Source organism: Onychostoma macrolepis, chromosome 25, assembly GCF_012432095.1.
Source record: "Onychostoma macrolepis isolate SWU-2019 chromosome 25, ASM1243209v1, whole genome shotgun sequence".
NCBI lineage: Eukaryota > Metazoa > Chordata > Actinopteri > Cypriniformes > Cyprinidae > Onychostoma > Onychostoma macrolepis.
In genome coordinates, this window is record NC_081179.1 from 22375834 (window position 1) to 22396225 (window position 20392).

Below are 20392 nucleotides of genomic sequence, written 5' to 3' on the forward strand. Positions count from 1 at the left end.
TGAAAGTGGTGACAGGTGCCAGTTTGCTTAGTTAGGATCAGTTTACCTGCTCATTACACCTCAAAGGGTTAGAGGTCGTGTTAGTCGGCTGTAGGTTGTTTAATGTTATTTTTTTTTTCTTTAGTACAGCACTGGCTGACCGGCATGAATTTTAGTCCTGGGTCATTTTGGTGAGAATTTGTTTAAGATGAACTTAGGTGGGCTAATAGAAGTCCCGTCTCATATAAACACAGATATTGTTTACCTTTGTTAACTATGAATTCACAGCTTAATATTGCCTGCATCATGTTTGCATGAGCAGTATTTTAAATGAAATACTTATTTTGTAGATTGTTTGTTTTAGAAATGAAGTTTGCCTTAATTGAGCATTTATTTGTGTTATGCCAAATTTACTATATTCTATTGTTGCATTTTTTATTTATTTCTTTTACAAACACTTTCCTTGTGCAGTTACGCTAGTATAAAAAAGTTTTGTGAATGAGATGCATGCAGGAGCTGTTAAACCAGTGTAGTTTGGCATTAAATGCACTCACAAATAAAGTGTAGCACTTATCAATGCAAGAACGGATTTATTTAAAAATGTTGATTATTATCAAGATACCCCTCAAATTTGGGCCAAAGTCCAGTTTTATAATTATAGTTTCCATATTAGAAACTGTGTGGAGAACGGTTTGTTATGACCAACCAGAGAAAGACTTGATAAACTCTGAATATCAATACGATGTGAAGATATGCTGTAATAATTATAATATCTATTAATGATGCCCCATTCTTATTTTATAAATAAACATTCAAATGAAACACTTGATGATGCTGGGTCATTTTTCTGTGTATGGACTCCAATAAGTTACATTCTTCATTAGACAAATGTCAACATTAGGAAAAAAATTTAAAAATCTATGTGCGAGAAACAAAATCATGTACTGCCCTCTACTGTTCATACAGAGACTTACATCATTTTTATGAGTTTGATTATTTTGTAAACTTAATCAGTCTACAATTATCATTATTTTGATGAATACGTTGACAGTTATTGATACAACTACAAAAGGACTGTATATGAAGACAAACTTTGATGGTGACTTGACAAATCATTGCCTGATAACATTTTAGTGTTAGATTGGTTTAATATTAGATCGATATATGAACTCTTATATATTTTATGCAGCTCTAATACTTTTGTTGACTGATGAGTGACTGAATTTAACGTTTTAAAGACACATTTTTTAATAGTTTGAACATATATAGAGCTTACTTGGTGGTTATTAAGGTGTTTTGGGTCTTTGCAAGGAATTTAGACTTAACTTTGCTAGGCTGTTACTAGATGGTTTCTAGGGTATTGTGGCTGGTTTCTATGTGATTACTGGACAGAGATATGGAAAGATAGATGATAAATGTTCTCAGAAGAGGTAGTAGTTCACAGTAAATACTGTATAAATATTCACATTTTGCCAAGTCAACATTTAGCAGCTGTCAATACCAAAATATTGGAACTATAATAATATCAATTAAATCTACTATAAATTTGTCTATATACAACATATGTACAATAAGGTTTTAACAAAATGTTTTTAAAAAGCAGCAGATTTGGATCTATATTTACATTACACCTCTGCTAACTAACCCAGCAAACCTGCCATTCCTCATAGTTTCCTCTGAATATTTTTTTAAATACTGTTCCTGCTCAAGAACGAAACTATGTATGATTCATTCTGTACCCATGATGCCATGTCACGCACATGCTGCATATTCCATACAGATGTTCCAGGCCATTTTCCAAGTAGTAGTTTCCATGATGCCCTTTCTTTGTTGGTTTGAATAATTCAGATGATGAACAACACTGAGACCTGATGTCACACTTTGTCATGATGTCACATAGCTCTCTTTCAGGTCTGCTTGACTGGATTGGTGTAACACAGCTGGGAGCAAACTTTTCCGACTCAAGGCACTAAATGAACTAATAATGTGGTCACATATTTTCTTAAAAGCATACGCACATGTCTTTTGCATTTGTTTTTTTCGATTTTCTTTGATTTTCAGGTAGAGCATCCTGTTTGTGGGAATCATCCATAGGTGCCTGATTTCCAGATATTATTCCATCCATAAATCTGTGAAATGGACATTTACATTAGCCATTTGTACCGGGACAAATGTATTGTAATACAAACATTAAAGATCTCAAAAATCTCAAGAACGTGTTTGGATCAAATTTCAAGATGATAAAATCTATATTTAACTCTGGAGCACAAAACCAGTCATAAGAAGCACAGATATATTTGTAGCAATAGCCAACAATATACATGGTATGGGTCAAAATTATCGATTTTTCTTTTATGCCAAAAATCATTAGGATATTAAGTAAAGATCATGTTCCATGAAGATATTTTGTAAATTTCCTACCATAAATATATTAAAACTTAATTTTTGAGTAGTAATATGCATTGCTAAGAACTTTATTTGGACAATTTTAAAGGCGATTTTCTCAATATTTTGATTTTTTTTCACCCTCAGATTCCAGATTTTCAAATAGTTGTATCTCAGCCAAATATTGTCCTATCCTAATAAACCATACATCAATGGAAAGCCTATGTATTCAGCTTTCAGATGATTTATACATCAGCATTTCAAAACATTGACCCTTATGACTGGTTATGTGGACCTGGGTCACATATTAGGCTTTTTATTTCAGTATTTTGCATTGTGCAATTATTTCCATGACAATTAAGCACATTCTACCCATTTCCCATTACTATAATGCAATGATATTCAATTCTTAAATGTCTTTTTGTTTTGGGGTGAAATATGGCCCAAACATTTACTTAAGATTCACCTGAATTTTGTGGCAAACAGACAAAATATATACAATAATCCAATCCTGGCTTATTAAATAATAATACCTAATTTTAAAACAAGGTGTTAATTACCATATGATGTCTTATGGCATAGCACAAGGAGTATACTGTATGTATACTAAGTTTCAAACACTTACTCAAGTTCTTCTAATTTACTTTGTGGATCCTCCAGCAGATCTGAGAGCGGCTTCACTCCTGAATCCGTCAGTTTATTTCCTCTGATATCCAGTGCTTTTAGCTGTGTCTGGTTAGAGCTTAGAGCTGATGCCAGAACAGCACACCCATCTGCCGTAAGCCCACAGTATGTTACACTGCAAAGGGTTGTGCAATTATAACAAGATTACTTTAAATGACATATATTTTGTGCAAGTAAAAAGGTCAAGTGTTCTGTAGTGTACAGACTCATACCTTTCAATATGTAATTCAATTTTAAATGCAAGTTACAGTTCACAATAAAAAAAAAGTTTCTCACAATATAAATTCTCTCTTCATTTAGTTTGAATTGAAATGACTAATTACTGAACATATTTAGGAAATCTTTATTACCTCAGTGACTGCAGTCCTGACAGAAGATGGCATAGTGCCACTGAAAGCTGCTTCAAACCTGAATTCAGAATTGCATTAGCACTGAGGTTCAGCTCTCTCAGACCTGAGTGTTCTGATTCGTTTACATGACCCATCATACGACAGCTTTCTTGTGTGAGATTGCAATTATTCAGCCTGAGAAAAGCACAAAAACAATGAAAAAAAATGAAAAAAAAAATCTCCAAATGCCCATCCAGTCTCATTTGTTAATTGTGAGATGTACATTACATGATTAACAAACAAACTGGAGGCCTATTACCATAATCTCTCGAGATGCACACGTGGGTCTTCTAACACAGGGAACAGATGCTTCACTCCTGAGTCTGTGAGGTTATTAATGCTGAGGTCCAACTCTCTCATGTGTGATGGGTTTGACTTTATAGCAGGTGACAATGCAGAACATCCATTGGCTGTAATTTTACAGTCTGATAGACTGTAAATAGTAGAGTGGCAAATGATCATGAACTAGTGTCAATGTGATACACAACATGTGACATTATTTAATCAGATCAGTCATCTATCACCATCACGTTATTACCCTGCACATTAATACTGTCTACTTGTCTGATTGTAATACCTCAGTGTCTCAAGCTTGCAAGAAGGGCTCTTTAGACCAACGCAGAGCAGTTCCATTCCTGAATCCTGGAGGTCATTCAAACTTAAGTCTAAATGTTTCAGGCTTGTAGAAGTGGATTGAAGCGCTTGAGCCAGTGCAGCACAACTTTTCCTGGTAAGTTCACAGGCCATCAACCTAAAAAACAATACCCCTAATTTAAAATCGTTGATTGTTCATTTTTTGTGCAAAAAAACTTTCATATTTTCATATTTGTTACTGGACATGGTCGGCGCAAATCAATGTGAAATTCTACAACTGCGGTGACATTTGTTCAAAAATGAAACTCATTCCCACAGAAATTCATGAGGGATTATCACTGAATGTCCAAATGCAAACACTACCAAATATATATATATATATATATATATATATATATATATAATAACAGATTGTACAGTATATATTATCACATACAGTGGTGGCCAACATTATTAGAACACTAGTATTTTCAGCAGCTAAAAAAAGCTGCTGTAGTGTATCAATATTAATTTACATATCCAAACATTCATTTTGCCATTAATTGTAATAATCCAGTGAGAATTTTGTCTGGCAACAGCCAGTGCTTCACACAGAGATCTGATCTGATCATCATCCAGTCTGTCTGGAATGACATGAAGAAACAGAACAAACTGAGACAGACTAAATCCAAAAGAACTGTGGCAATGTCTCCAAGATGCTTCAAGAAACCTACCTGCAAAGCTACAGTACTGTTAAAAGTTTTAGGTACTTGTTTAAAATGCTGTAAAATGAGGATGCTGTCAAAAATAATGTCATAAATAGATTTTCATTATCAAGTGACTTCTATTAACTAAATTAAACCAACATTTGGTGTGAGCATCCTTTGTGTTTAAAGCAGCTTTGCCCTCTGTGCACTTGAGCAGAGTTTTTCAGGTAGCTTTGCAGGTAGGTCTCTTGAAGCATCTTGGAGATGTTGCCATAGAACAAACTGAGACAAACTAAATCCAGATGAACTGTTTCTTCGTGTCATTCCAGACAGATTGGATGATGATCAGATCAGATCTCTGTGTGGAGCACTGGCTGTTGTCAGACAAAAAGCTCACTGGATTATTACAATTAATGGCAAAATGAATGTTTGGAAATGTAAACTAATATTTCCTATTGACACACTACAGCAAAAGATAGAAATAACTGACTTCTAGTGTTCTACTAATTTTGGCCACCACTGTAAATTACTTGATGCTCATGCCAAATGCTCAAATAACTTCTATGATGACTTTTCTGACTTTTTCAGTCCAAGTTATGAGCGGTGAGGTACAAAGATGTGTGCACATACACATAAGGAGAGTGCGCGATTGTGTCTCTCACACACACACACACACACATACACACACACATACGGTCTCTCTCCGTATAACACTCAAACAGTGGCAAAGACACCTGAGCCAGCAGTTTGTTTCTTTTTTAAATGACGTGATTTTGAACAGATGTAAACAATGGCAGGAGGCTTAAAATTATAGACGTGATACCAGCTAAATTTATTGTACCAAATCGCAGAAACGTAGTACTTTAGTCTGCTATTTCCTGCTCTGTGAAGTAATGTGAGGGAGGAAACTAGTTGACATTAGCTAGTTAATTAGGTATGTTATCTGCCTCGGTAGCAAGCAAAATAGTATTTATTTCAACACTGAAACAACTGGCGAATGGGTCTCTGTCTTGATTGAGGGTGAAAAAGGGAGAAATGAAGACGACACAGATATATCATTTGTGTACGACCTGGAAGTATTTATTTAGCGTTTCGGTGTAGCGAACATCATTGTGTACGGAACATGATTGGTCTACGTTACCCGAGAAATTCCCATACAGCAGACTTCGCCTTTTTCGACGGGGAAAAAAGTTCCAGGGATTCACCTCATGCGGCCATCATCCTACACACAGGTTATTCTCACTGACCGCTATCCGGAGGAGGAGTCGTGTGACTTATTACGCTCTTCACTGCTCACAACTGAGGGAGTCCGGCACTTTCCGTCTTTGACGACACGTAAAAAAACTGTGCATACCGCAGGAACGGTATAACGGAAAATTTTAGTGGTTTTGAAACTGTGAATTTTCCAAACCGCGGTATACCTTGAAACCGGTTATCGTCCCATGCCTAATTGAGATGCACCTGTAGATATTGTACCTCAAAGTGATGATGTTACTGATCACTACCTTGTGTTGTGCATGCTGCGTAATACTGATATGATCTATATGGCCCGCGTTATCTTCCGGGTAGAACTTATGTTCCAACCACCAAAGATAGATTCACAGATAACCTGCCTGATTTGTCTCAAATGCTCTGAGTACCCATAAATACACATGAACTAGATGAAATGACAATACAATATGGGCACTATCTTCTTTAATACATTAGAAGCTGTTGCCCCCATTAAAATTAAAAAAGATTAGAGAAAAAAAATGTACTTGTGCCATGGAACAGTGATACCCATTCTCTCAAGAAAGAAACTTGTATCCTTGAACAGAAATGGAGAAAAACTAAATTGAAAGTTTGGTAACACTTTATTTTAGGGTCTCTTAACTAGTTGCTAATTAGCATGCATATTAATATAATATTAGCCATTTATTATTAGCAATTAAGCACATATTAATGCCTTATTCTACATGACCTTATTCTACATCCCTAATCCTACCCAATACCTAAACTTAACAACTACCTTACCAACTATTAATAAGCAGCAAATTAGGAGTTTATTGAGGGAAAAGTCGTATTTAATAGTTAATAAGTGTTCCCTATTCTAAAGTGTTACCGAAAGTTTTAAGAATTGCGTGGAAAAACAGTATGTACAGCTATAGACAGGCTCTAAAAGCTGCCAGGGCTGAGCATATCCGAAAACTACCAAAATAACCAAAATAATCCAAATTTTTTTTATTTAGCACAGTGGCTAGATTAACAAATTATCAGACGTCACCTGAACTAAATATTTCCTCACATTTTAGTAGTAATGACTTTATGCATTTCTTCTCTAATAAAATAGATAACATCAGAAATACAATAACAAATGTAGAATCGACAACGTCTTGTAATTCAGCTTCATTTATTGCACCCAAATAAAAACTGCAGTGCTTTACAACTATAGGACAGGAAGAGCTAAATAAACTTATAAAATAAAATTAGATCCTGTACACACTAAATTACTAAAAGAGTTGTTACCTGTAGCAGAAGAACCGCTTCTCAATATTATTAACTCATCGTTATCTTTAGGTCACATCCCAAAACCTTTCAAGCTAGCGGTTATTAAGCCTCTTATTAAGAAACCACAACTAGATCCTAGTAAACTGGCAAATTACAGACCAATTTCAAATCTTCGGTTTATCTCAAAAACGTTCTGTCTACTCAATTATGCTCTTTCCTGCAAAAAATGATATCAATGAAGAATTTAAGTTGGGTTTCAGGCCCCATCATAGCACAGAAACTACACTTGTTAAAATTACAAATGACTTGCTTCTTGCGTCAGAGCAAGGCTGCTTCTCATTGCTAGTTTTACTTGATCTTAGTGCTGCGTTCGACACTATAGATCATGACATACTCATAGATCGATTACAAAACTATACGGGTATTCAAGGGCAGGCTTTAAGATGGTTTATATCCTATCTGTCAGATCGCTACCTCTTTTTTTATTTAAACGGGGAGTCATCTCAATTATCAACTGTAAAGTATGCCGAGTGCTGCAAGGATCTGTCTTAGGCCCTCTGCTATTTTCAATGTACATGTTTCCCCTTGGTAATATTATTAGAGAATACGGGATTAGTTTCCATAGTTATGCTGATGATACTCAACTATATATTTCAACAAGACAAGATGAAACTTCTAAATTATCTAAGCTAACAGAGTGTGTTAAAAATGTAAAAGATTGGATGACCAATAATTTTCTCCTATCAAATTTGGATAAGACAGAGATATTACATATTGGACCAAAAAACAGTACACAGAATCTGTTAGATTACAATTTACATCTAAACAGATGTACTGCTATTTCCTCTATAGTCAAAAATTTGGGAGTTATATTAGACAGCAACTTGTTTTTTGAAAATCATGTTTCACGTGTTACAAAAGCAGCATTCTTCCATCTTAGAAGCATTGCTGAACTACGGAACATGTTACCTGTTTCCGATGCAGAAAAGCTAGTTCATGCATTCATGACCTCTAGACTGGTCTATTGTAAAGCACTGCTAGCTGGTTGTCCTGCATCTTCAATAAACAAGCTACAGGTAGTCCAAAATCCAGCTGTTAAGAGTTCTTACCAGATCAAGAAAATATGATCATATTATCCCAATTTTACAGTCTCTTCACTGGCTACCTATTAAGTTCCGTATCAATTACAAAATATTACTACTTACTTTTAAGGCCCTTAATGGTTTAGCTCCTGCGTACCTAATTAGTTTTCTACCACACTACAATCCAACCCGCTACCTAAGGTTGCAAAACTCTGGACTCTTGGTAGTACCTAGGATAGCAAAGTCCACTAAAGGAGGTAGAGCTTTTTCACATTTGGCTCCCAAACTCTGGAATAGCTTTCCTGATAACGTTTGGGGTTCAGACACACTCTCTCTGTTTAAATCTAGATTAAAGATTAAATCTCTTTAGCCAAGCATTCTTATAATGTACAGTGAGGAAAATAAGTATTTGAACACCCTGCTACTTTGCAAGTTCTCCCACTTAGAAATCATGGAGGGGTCTGAAATTGTCATCGTAGGTGCATGTCCACTGTGAGAGACATAATCTAAAAAAAAAAATCCAGAAATCACAATGTATGATTTTTTAACTATTTATTTGTATGATACAGCTGCAAATAAGTATTTGAACACCTGTCTATCAGCTAGAATTCTGACCCTCAAAGACCTGTTAGTCTGCCATTAAAATGTCCACCTCCACTCCATTTATTATCCTAAATTAGATGCACCTGTTTGAGGTCGTTAGCTGCATAAAGACACCTGTCCACCCCATACAATCAGTAAGAATCCAACTACTAACATGGCCAAGACCAAAGAGCTGTCCAAAGACACTAGAGACAAAATTGTACACCTCCACAAGGCTGGAAAGGGCTACGGGGAAATTGCCAAGCAGCTTGGTGAAAAAAGGTCCACCGTTGGAGCGATCATTAGAAAATGGAAGAAGCTAAACATGACTGTCAATCTCCCTCGGACTGGGGTTCCATGCAAGATCTCACCTCGTGGGGTCTCAATGATCCTAAGAAAGGTGAGAAATCAGCCCAGAACTACACGGGAGGAGCTGGTCAATGACCTGAAAAGAGCTGGGACCACCGTTTCCAAGGTTACTGTTGGTAATACACTAAGACGTCATGGTTTGAAATCATGCATGGCACGGAAGGTTCCCCTGCTTAAACCAGCACATGTCCAGGCCCGACTTAAGTTTGCCAATGACCATTTGGATGATCCAGAGGAGTCATGGGAGAAAGTCATGTGGTCAGATGAGACCAAAATAGAACTTTTGGTCATAATTCCACTAAACGTGTTTGGAGGAAGAAGAATGATGAGTACCATCCCAAGAACACCATCCCTACTGTGAAGCATGGGGTGGTAGCATCATGCTTTGGGGTGTTTTTCTGCACATGGGACAGGGCGACTGCAATGTATTAAGGAGAGGATGACCGGGGCCATGTATTGCGAGATTTTGGGGAACAACCTCCTTCCCTCAGTTAGAGCATTGAAGATGGGTCGAGGCTGGGTCTTCCAACATGACAATGACGCGAAGCACACAGCCAGGATAACCAAGGAGTGGCTCTGTAAGAAGCATATCAAGGTTCTGGCGTGGCCTAGCCAGTCTCCAGACCTAAACCCAATAGAGAATCTTTGGAGGGAGCTCAAACTCCGTGTTTCTCAGTGACAGGCCAGAAACCTGACTGATCTAGAGAAGATCTGTATGGAGGAGTGGGCCAAAATCCCTCCTGCAGTGTGTGCAAACCTGGTGAAAAACTACAGGAAACGTTTGACCTCTGTAATTGCAAACAAAGGCTACTGTACCAAATATTAACATTGATTTTCTCAGGTGTTCAAATACTTATTTGCAGCTGTATCATACAAATAAATAGTTAAAAAATCATACATTGTGATTTCTGGATTTTTTTTTTTAGATTATGTCTCTCACAGTGGACATGCACCTACGATGACAATTTCAGACCCCTCCATGATTTCTAAGTGGGAGAACTTGCAAATAGCAGGGTGTTCAAATACTTATTTTCCTCACTGTATCTCATAACCTTGTACTTCAGTTATATCTGATCAGATGCACATTATCATTCTTTTGCTTGGGTTGAACACATCATTTTTTGCTTGAACAGCAGCTACACTAATTTTTCTCTATTTGCTTCTCTGTTTCTGCCACGGAATTGGCATTCCAAGGTAATTACAGAAGCTTCAGTCTGGATCCAGCCCTTACAAAGATCTGAGATGACAGAACACCTGAGAAGAGATGATGCCAACCCCTCATAGGACCTCAGATGATGCCAACCCTGAACCAACATACAAAACAACCAAACGTATTATCATTGCTATTGATAGTGTTTACCATCCATTTGAATACAAACCCGATTCCAAAAAAGTTGGGACACTGTACAAATTGTGAATAAAAAAGGAATGCAATAATTTACAAATCTCATAAACTTATATTTTATTCACAATAGAATATAGATAACATATCAAATGTTGAAAGTGAGACATTTTGAAATGTCATGCCAAATATTGGCTCATTTTGGATTTCATGAGAGCTACACATTCCAAAAAAGTTGGGACAGGTAGCAATAAGAGGCCGGAAAAGTTAAATGTACATATAAGGAACAGCTGGAGGACCAATTTGCAACTTATTAGGTCAAATGGCAACATGATTGGGTATAAAAAGAGCCTCTCAGAGTGGCAGTGTCTCTCAGAAGTCAAGATGGGAAGAGAGGATCACCAATTCCCCCAATGCTGCAGCGAAAAATAGTGGAGCAATATCAGAAAGGAGTTTCTCAGAGAAAAATTGCAAAGAGTTTGAAGTTATCATCATCTACAGTGCATAATATCATCCAAAGATTCAGAGAATCTGGAACAATCTCTGCGCGTAAGGGTCAAGGCCGGAAAACCATACTGGATGCCCGTGATCTTCGGGCCCTTAGACGGCACTGCATCACATACAGGAATGCTACTGTAATGGAAATCACAACATGGGCTCAGGAATACTTCCAGAAAACATTGTCGGTGAACACAATCCACCGTGCCATTCGCCGTTGCCGGCTAAAACTCTATAGGTCAAAAAAGAAGCCATATCTAAACATGATCCAGAAGCGCAGGCGTTTTCTCTGGGCCAAGGCTCATTTAAAATGGACTGTGGCAAAGTGGAAAACTGTTCTGTGGTCAGACGAATCAAAATTTGAAGTTCTCTTTGGAAAACTGGGACGCCATGCCATCCGGACTAAAGAGGACAAGGACAACCCAAGTTGTTATCAGCGCTCAGTTCAGAAGCTTGCATCTCTGATGGTATGGGGTTGCATGAGTGCATGTGGCATGGGCAGCTTACACATCTGGAAAGGCACCATCAATGCTGAAAGGTATATCCAAGTTCTAGAACAACATATGCTCCCATCCAGACGTCGTCTCTTTCAGGGAAGACCTTGCATTTTCCAACATGACAATGCCAGACCACATACTGCATCAATTACAACATCATGGCTGCGTAGAAGAAGGATCCGGGTACTGAAATGGCCAGCCTGCAGTCCAGATCTTTCACCCATAGAAAACATTTGGCGCATCATAAAGAGGAAGATGCGACAAAGAAGACCTAAGACAGTTGAGCAACTAGAAGCCTGTATTAGACAAGAATGGGACAACATTCCTATTCCTAAACTTGAGCAACTTGTCTCCTCAGTCCCCAGACGTTTGCAGACTGTTATAAAAAGAAGAGGGGATGCCACTCAGTGGTAAACATGGCCTTGTCCCAACTTTTTTGAGATTTGTTGATGCCATGAAATTTAAAATCAACTTATTTTTCCCTTAAAATGATACATTTTCTCAGTTTAAACATTTGATATGTCATCTATGTTGTATTCTGAATAAAATATTGAAATTTGAAACTTCCACATCATTGCATTCTGTTTTTAATCACAATTTGTAAAGTGTCCCAACTTTTTTGGAATCGGGTTTGTACATATCATTAATTAACTGCATGATTTTACTGTTCATTTCTGCCATATGGACATCACCTTGACATAATCACCATAATCATAAAATAAGCTATTCCTAAATATAATGTAGAAACTTTAAATTTCTGTGAAGCTGCTTTGCAACGATTTGAATTGCAAAAAAAGCACTGTACAAATAAACGTTAACTGAATTGAATAAGTTATCAACACCAAATAAACAAAATTATTTTAAATAACTATTTGACATAAAAAGACATTGAGATGTCAATTAAATGCAAATATTATATTTTAATGGGGAGTTATTTTCTGGCATTGCTTCTTCGCATTATTAAATAATTGCATTAAATTCTTAATAAATTATAAATTCTTAATTGATCTGTAGTTACATTACATGATTAAGAACCTACTATTTGATTATCCACAAAAAACAGGACCCAAGCAGTTTTAAAATGTATAACAGCACTGTAGAATAAACCCAGTAGGAAGTGTAAGTTATATATTTTAGTGCTCACTAATTAAATATTAGAACCCACCTTAGTGTTTCCAGTTTACAGCTCTTATCTGTTAGCACATCAGAAAGCATTTTCACACCTGTATCATGCGGCATGTTGTGTGTCAAATCAAGCTCAATTAAGTGAGCTGGGTTTGACCTCAAAGCTGAGGCCAAAGAAGCACAGCCGTTTTCACCGATTCTGCAATTGAAAAGTCTACAACCACAAGAAAGAAAAGAAAAATCACAAATGAAATATTTGTGTTGTTTCTTCTAAACAGTTATTTGATTCATTGTAGAGCAAATGGGAACTCTGAGAAAAAGGAAAGAGTAATCTTAGAGTAAGTCTTCTAGTGGTCTCAAAAATGTCTCAAAAACTGTTCTACAGCCAATAGTCTATTTCAGCATATCTTGGGATAAACCACAATGGACAGGTAGCCAGTCTAAGGCCGAATTATCTGAGCTATTGTATTGTATAACTCTAAACTGTATGTCACAATTGTCCCATTTGTATTCATTTTTTATGTTTGTAATTTGGCAGTTAACAATAGCAATTGACAATTTTTGTAAGTCTTTTTGACATTACATACCAAGGAATCACAGTCTACTTCCTACCTCAGAGTCTTTAGTTTACACTGAGGATTCCCCAGTCCGGCAGCAAGTTGTTTTATTCCTGAATCCTGAAGATTGTTGGAATTCAAATCCAGTTCTCTCAGACTTGAACTAAGAACAGATGCCAGGCCTGAACAGCCTTTATCTGTCACATTACAACACCTCAAACTAAAAGGAAAAACAAAAGCTGGTTAGGTAAGTACTGTATTCTTGGAATATGCTGACTAAGCATTCGCATCAGCGTTTGCATACATGGGTAGAGTACATTCCTGGCATAACCAGTGAGATACCTACATAACTGATCGGGATGTTTTGATGACTGGCAGCAATCTCAACAGTCCCTCATTTGAGGTCATGCTCGGATGAATGAGCTTTGACAAGTCAAACACATCCAGTTCTTCAGCAGATGTCAGCAGTATGTAAGCCAAAGCAGAAAAGCGTGAAGGAGACAGCTTTCCACCACTAAAACCATGTGAATTTATGAAGTCCTGCACTTCCTCAACCAGAGAATTATCTTTCAGCTCACTTAGGCAATGGAAAAGACTTATTGCCTTCTCCGCTGAAGGGTGGTCCCTGATTTTTTCCTTGACATATTGAATTGTTTTCATGTTGTTTTCAGTATCACTTAACACCTCAGTCAGAAGTCCCTGAAGAGTCTGTTTGGACTCAAAGGACAGTCCCAACAAGAAGCGAAGGAAAAGGTCCAAATGTCCATTGTCGCTTGCTAAAGCATTATCCACAGCACACTTCAGAAATTCATGCATTGAGGTTTTTTTGAAAGTACTTATGATTTTAGCATTTGTCGTCTGACAGAGGACATTTCGTTTATGGTTGACAAACATAAGAAATGCATACAACGCAGCCAGAAACTCCTGTATACTTGCGTGTATGAAGCTGAAGACCCTCTTCTGAAGCAGTCCTGCCTCTTCTCGGAAGATTTGGGTACAAACTCCTGAATACACAGATGCAACGTTGAGGTCAATGCCACATTCCCTCAAATCTTCTTCATAGAACACTAAATTACCCATTTCAAGCTGTTGAAATGCCAGCTTTCCAAGCAACAATGTGGTCTGGTTATCCCACTTCAATCTGGCTTCGGAATTCTCATCGTATTTGTGACTCCCGTGCTTGATCTGGAACATCAGGAAGTGTGTGTACATTTGCGTGAGGGTCTTGGGAATTTCACCACTCTCGGAATCACGAAACATTCTTTCGAGAACTGTAGCTGATATCCAACAGAACACTGGGATGTGGCACATGATGTGAAGGACCTTCGAAGACTTCAAGTGTGAGATTATCCTGGAGGACAAGTCTGGATCACTTATTTTCTTCTTGAAGTATTCTTCCTTGTGGGAGTCACTGAAACCTCGTACCTCGGTCACGCGGTCAATGAGGTCAGGCGGTATTTGACCTGCTGCAGCTGGTCGTGAGGTTATCCAGACTAACGCAGAAGGAAGCAAGTTCTTGCAGATGAGGTTGGTCAGCAGGACACTGACTGAAACGGATTCTGTCACGCTGGAGCAACTCCTGTTGTTTTGGAAATCCAAAGAAAACCGACATTCATCAAGTCCATCGAAGATAAAGACTACTTTGTATTTATCTGAGTGTAACACTTCTGGATCTATTTTTAGATTGAAGAAGCACTCGAGAAAGTGTATCAGACTAATTTTCTTTTCTTTAATTCCATTCATTTCACGAAAAGGGAGTGGAAATACCATGCAGACGTCCTGGTTGGCTCTGTCCTGAACCCAGTCCAGTGTGAACTTTTGCACAGATACTGTTTTCCCAATCCCAGCGATTCCTTTGGTTAGCACAGTTCGGATTTGTTTAGCAGATTTGGGAGAAGCTTTAAAGATATCATTAGCCTTGATTGGTGTGTCCCATGTGGCTGGATGTTTAGATGCTGTCTCGATCTGTCTGATTTCATGTTCACTGGTGTGCTCAGTGCTTCCAACGTCAGTGATATAGAGCTCCGTATAGATGTTGTTAAGCAGAGAGGGGCCACTGTGCTCTTCATTCCCTTCAAATATACACTGACACCTGTTCCTCAACATCCTCCTACAACGACGTGTCCCGATTAGATCCTCTGTGTAGTTTGACATAGAATAAAAAGTTAGAATAAAAAATGAATGGAACTTGCGAAATATAAAAATTTATATGACACTATTGAAATTAATACCATTTAGAACATTTGACTTTGATTCCTTCTGCTGAATTCTGAAAAACAAAATACATATGTAAATACAAACTATGCATTTAATGTTTAATTTAATGTTGCAATATTAGGTTTTGTTGACGTTAAACAAATTTTTGTTAAAGGTAAAGTGTGTGTTATTTATATGTGCACAATGAACAAGCAGCAGAAAGAAAGAAAGAAGCCCTGTACATTAGATTTTTCTAATATGGGTGTGTATGACTTCTGAAGAATTTGCGAATTTTCTGAAGGCAGATTTAAATATGTAAATGCATTAAAAGCATTTGTATGTATCTCATGGTAGCAAACCTTTATGCATATAATTGCTTATAATTGTTTAACAAATTGCTAACATACTTCAGTTCTGTATGGACTGATTCTCTGCTGAAGTCGGCAGGGTAATCCATCGACTGCTTTAGCTCAACCAACCTGAAATAAAGAAATATCCCAAAATAAGTGAGTTTTTATAACATACTTGTTTGAGGCAGAATCGGTATGTTTATAAGAGGTCTGTGAGCTCACTTGTGTTCAGGGTTTTCTTCCTTAAAGGATAACGGGGAAGACATAGATGGATTCCCCAGAGACACATGACTTGGTCCTGGTAAAACTGGCTTGTTCAAGCTATAAATAAATAAATACATACATTCAAATGTTTCTGTCAAAGCAAATTGTGTTGTGGGCTGAATAAAGTGCATATGCAATCATGATTTAAACATAAATAAATAAAAACAGCCCAAACCTTATTCTTGCTTTTGGGAAATGCAAAAGTACCTTAAGCCTAAGTACACTGTAGAAACCAGTGGAACAAAGCCATTGGTCTCTACAGTCAGCTTAGGCTCAAGATGGTTTTGAGAAATGCTGTAAGCACACAGTAAGCGACACTTGAAAAAAAATGCAGAAATAACCTGGTTACCCCAATACACAAACCAGGGCTGCGCGATTTTCCATTTATGACAAGGTCAAAATAAGTAATATCTGCAGCGGCTCTGGGCACATGAGTCAATTTTTTTTGGTGGGTCAGTTTTCTTCTCAGTGCTTGAAATCCCTTGCCTCCTATCAACATTCTCATATTCGTAACTTCTTTTTTCAAATTGGTAGCAAAATTGTATGAGCTCATTCAAACATTTTTTTGTATGATCTGCTTACACCCCACTACTGAGTGTTAGGTTTATGAGTGGATCTTCATGTTTATTTTTATTTTATTTTTAAATAATACATATTTTTATGAATCAAGTTATACAGACTGATACAAAAAGACTTGCAGTTTAAACATTCTTCAGAATGTCTTCTTTGGTGTTCCACAGAATAAAATAAATAAATAAACATTCTACGGGTTTGGGACGACATAGCAAATATAATTTTAAAACATTATTCATATTTGCTGATAAGGTTAAACTCTATTGTTCGAAATCTTCATGAAACTAATTCATTTCTGTGCATCTCAAGCAATTTGTATGGTAGTCAGATGTGTATATGTTAGGCCAATAGGTTTCTTGTGATGCAAAACTCTTCCCCAACACATTTTGCTGAGCGAGTGAGCTAGACACATTTGTTTAAGGACTAAAATTAATATTTGAATGCATCAAATGCTGTTACATTCTTGATGTTAGCAGAAACAGACTGTTGCTGAACACACTGCCAACATACTTCAGTTCTTTAGGGATTGGTTCTCCGCTGATGTTGGGAAGAAAACTCATTGACTGATCACTTTTCATTGACAAACCGCTGGGCAGAGAGAAGTCAGAGTCCTCATGATTAATCAACCTAAAATGAAGAAATGTTTTAATGCGGACGAGATTTCATTGTTTGTGGAAATATCCACCAGTTTATCAGCCCTATGATCTCACCTGTGTTGACAGGTTTTCTCTTTCAGGGTTTACTGAGGACACATGGACTCATTCCCCAAAGACATGTAACTCTGACCCAGTGAAGCGGATTCATTTGGCTTGTTCAGGCTTTAAAATAATAATCATTTTAAAAATCTAATAGACAGCTGGCATAATGTATTTTATATTTATGCTGAGTTGAATCGAGTGCAAATACAATCAAAGGGATAATCAGGAAACGTACAAACCTTAAATCAGCCAGTTCTATAGCAGGGTGTCTGTCCACACTCATTTTAGTGTTTGAATGACTTGTCTACATTAGTTCAACCAAACATTGTTCAACCTGCAACAATAGATTTAAACTGCTGTAAATCACCACTGAAAGTAAAATGATCAGTGACATAATTCTTACACGAAGAGGCTTTTTTTGCATGACAACAAATGATATGAAGACTTTAAGAACTGATTGTTTTAACATGACGGATTCTAAGAGGTTCCATTCAGCAAATGGGTCATTACTTCAAATTAATTGTTTTGGACTTTGAAACATTTGTAAAATGGCACATTGCCTTGTAAATGCATTCAAAACTTATTATATACTGTAAGAAAAGTTACTTGTACAGGTCAAATTCAAGGACTTTCACAACATTTCTACTCTGACATTTAAGTGACATTTTAGTCAATGACTGATTGGACGATAAATGTATAATATATGAATCTACCTATTTTCTGAAAAAAAAGGGAAAAATCATACAAAATTATTCAACCCCTTTGACCTACAAGACATTATGTTACTGTTTAAGGCATGAGTAAATACAATGTTTAATAATACACAATTGAATGACAAAGTTGTTAAAAAATAAATCAAATTGGCTCTCAACATTCATGTGCAAAAGTATTCAAAAGTGACATTTTGTGGAGAGTTTTGAACTCCTTATAACCTCCAGTATTGTTGCTTACAAGTGTTCACACGCTTTCTACTGGAATCTTGGCACATACCTCTTGTGTAAAAGTTTCCAGATCACTGATAATCTAAACTGTTTCTCCACTCAAGAACATTGTATGGCTGATCCCCGAACCATGCCTCACTGATGTATACTGTATGGTAAAGTGCAATGATCATCAAGCGTCGGTCTGAGCATGGAAGGCATCACTATTTTGCATGATAACAGCCACTTCACACGTCCATGATGTCCTTCATACAGGCAGGATTTCCACTTCCTGCAACAGCAAAGCACCCCCATAACAAGACTGATCAACCTCGATGCTTGACCATGGCAATGGTGTTCATGACTCTTATAGACATGTTTTTTTCCTTCTTTCATCAAGTCTCACAATTCTTCAGCAGTATATCGAGTTTTTTTTTTTTTTTTCTTAGTCAAACATTTTAACGGTAATAATTTAGTAGCAATATTGTGCATTTTCTTCAACGCCCTTTAAAGTGTTTTTCTGGTGCAAAACATTTTAAACATGCAGGGCTGTTATTATTTCCTGTTCAACTTTAGCACATCATAGGCTAAATTAATGTATGTATGAATGTGTGTGAGCTAATTAAGTTTTGTTATAGACGTTTCAAAGGATTTCCAACTGTGTTTTAACACGATTTTGTGCCCTACCATAGAAATCAGTGACTTAAAAACAGCAATGTTGAGCAGAGGTTGAATAATTAAGACATAGCAGTATTTAAAAAAATCCTGTAACTCCAAAATATTACATTTTGACATTATCAATTTCAATATGCCACTAAGCTGTTATAAACGCAAAAAAAAAAAAAAAAAAAAAAAACACGGATAGAGAAAATATAATCAAATAATAAATATTCTCTGGAGGCTTGAATAATTTCACATTTATAACATAACTACAGTACATAACTAGTCTAGAGTATGTTACATAAATTGCATAAATGTTTCAAAAGTCAATCATATTTTATTACTTACCTCACAGTATAGATCTCTGCTTACTAATGAAAATAAAAACATTTTTGCTCCAGGTAGGTCAACATTTCTCTGCTTTCCAACTGTTTGTGAGTATTATTTTTCATTTCCCTTTCTTAAATAAAATGGAATGCGGCTCTGCCACATCAGGCAACATGAACCGTAAAGAACAACAGGTTCTTTTAAAGGAACAGCACACAATAAAAACAACGCATTCTCACTGACAGTGATGCTTGGTCAGGACCCTTTGGTGTCACTTTTCACTTTCTTTTTAATTCAAACCCTTTACAATTCCTCTTCTTCTTCTTCTTCTTCTTCTTTTAGGGTCCTACTCCATTGCTTTCAATACACAGACACAAGTGGCATGAAAATTTTACCAACATGATGATGGTGATGATGTGTGTGTAATTAAAAAAACAAATAGGCCTACTACAACGTGGCTTCCATCAATAATAATAATAATAATAACTCAATAACTATTAGAATATTTTCCCTTCTAAATTATAAACTCAGTCGGTCCAATGGCAATAATGATGGTAGAGAATTGAAATAATTTACCCATATTCAAGTCAATTCAATTTTATTTGTATAGCGCTTTTCACGATGCAAATCTTGAAATCTTGAGATTTGCTTTATACAATATTAGGAAGATCAGGCCTTTTCTTTAGGAACATGCTTCACAACTCCTTGTTCAAGCTCTTGTTCTGTCCAGGCTGGACTATTGCAATGCTCTCTTCCAGCCAGTTATATCAAACCTTTACAATTAATCCAGAACGCAGCTGCAAGATTAATCTTTAATGAGCTGAAAAAGAACGCACGTCACACCTCTGTTCATCAATTTGCAGTGGCTAATAGCTGCCCGTATAAAATTTAAAGCATTAATGTTTGCCTACAAAACCACCTCTGGCTCTGCACCCCTTTATGTGCCTCTAGAAGCTTGCATTCTGCAAGTGAACGACACATTATTGTTCATCCCAAAGAGGCACAAAATCACTTTCACAGACTTTTTCATTAACTGTTCCCTCCTGGTGGAATGACCTGCCCAACTCAATCCTTAGCCATCTTCAAGAAACGGCTAAAAAACACATCTCTTCCATCTTTATTTGACCCTCTAACTCTAGCACTCTCTA

The 20392-nt window shown here is 36.8% G+C and overlaps 1 protein-coding gene across 4 annotated transcripts; it reads right to left on the reverse strand.

Annotated features, from left to right (window-relative positions):
• Positions 1–1968: 1968 nt before the first annotated feature.
• LOC131534291 (NACHT, LRR and PYD domains-containing protein 12-like) lies at positions 1969–19342 on the reverse strand. 4 transcript variants are annotated; one of them, XM_058767099.1, is made up of 15 exons: positions 18328–18343; positions 17577–17671; positions 17350–17457; positions 17150–17266; positions 16025–16123; positions 15860–15931; positions 15488–15525; positions 13603–15394; positions 13312–13476; positions 12740–12913; positions 4015–4188; positions 3697–3870; positions 3399–3572; positions 2990–3163; positions 1969–2108 (listed from the first exon to the last, which is right to left on the reverse strand). In XM_058767099.1, exons 4-15 carry the CDS (start codon positions 17215–17217, stop codon positions 1982–1984), a joined length of 3231 nt encoding a protein of 1076 aa, XP_058623082.1. In that variant the 5' UTR covers positions 17218–17266; positions 17350–17457; positions 17577–17671; positions 18328–18343; the 3' UTR covers positions 1969–1981. The 4 variants fall into 4 exon arrangements, with proteins under 4 accessions (XP_058623082.1, XP_058623084.1, XP_058623085.1 ...); XM_058767101.1 differs by lacking the exons at positions 17150–17266; positions 17350–17457 and adding an exon at positions 19266–19342 and having other exon boundaries at positions 18328–18549; XM_058767102.1 differs by lacking the exon at positions 17150–17266.
• Between the last annotated feature and the right edge of the window lie 1050 nt (positions 19343–20392).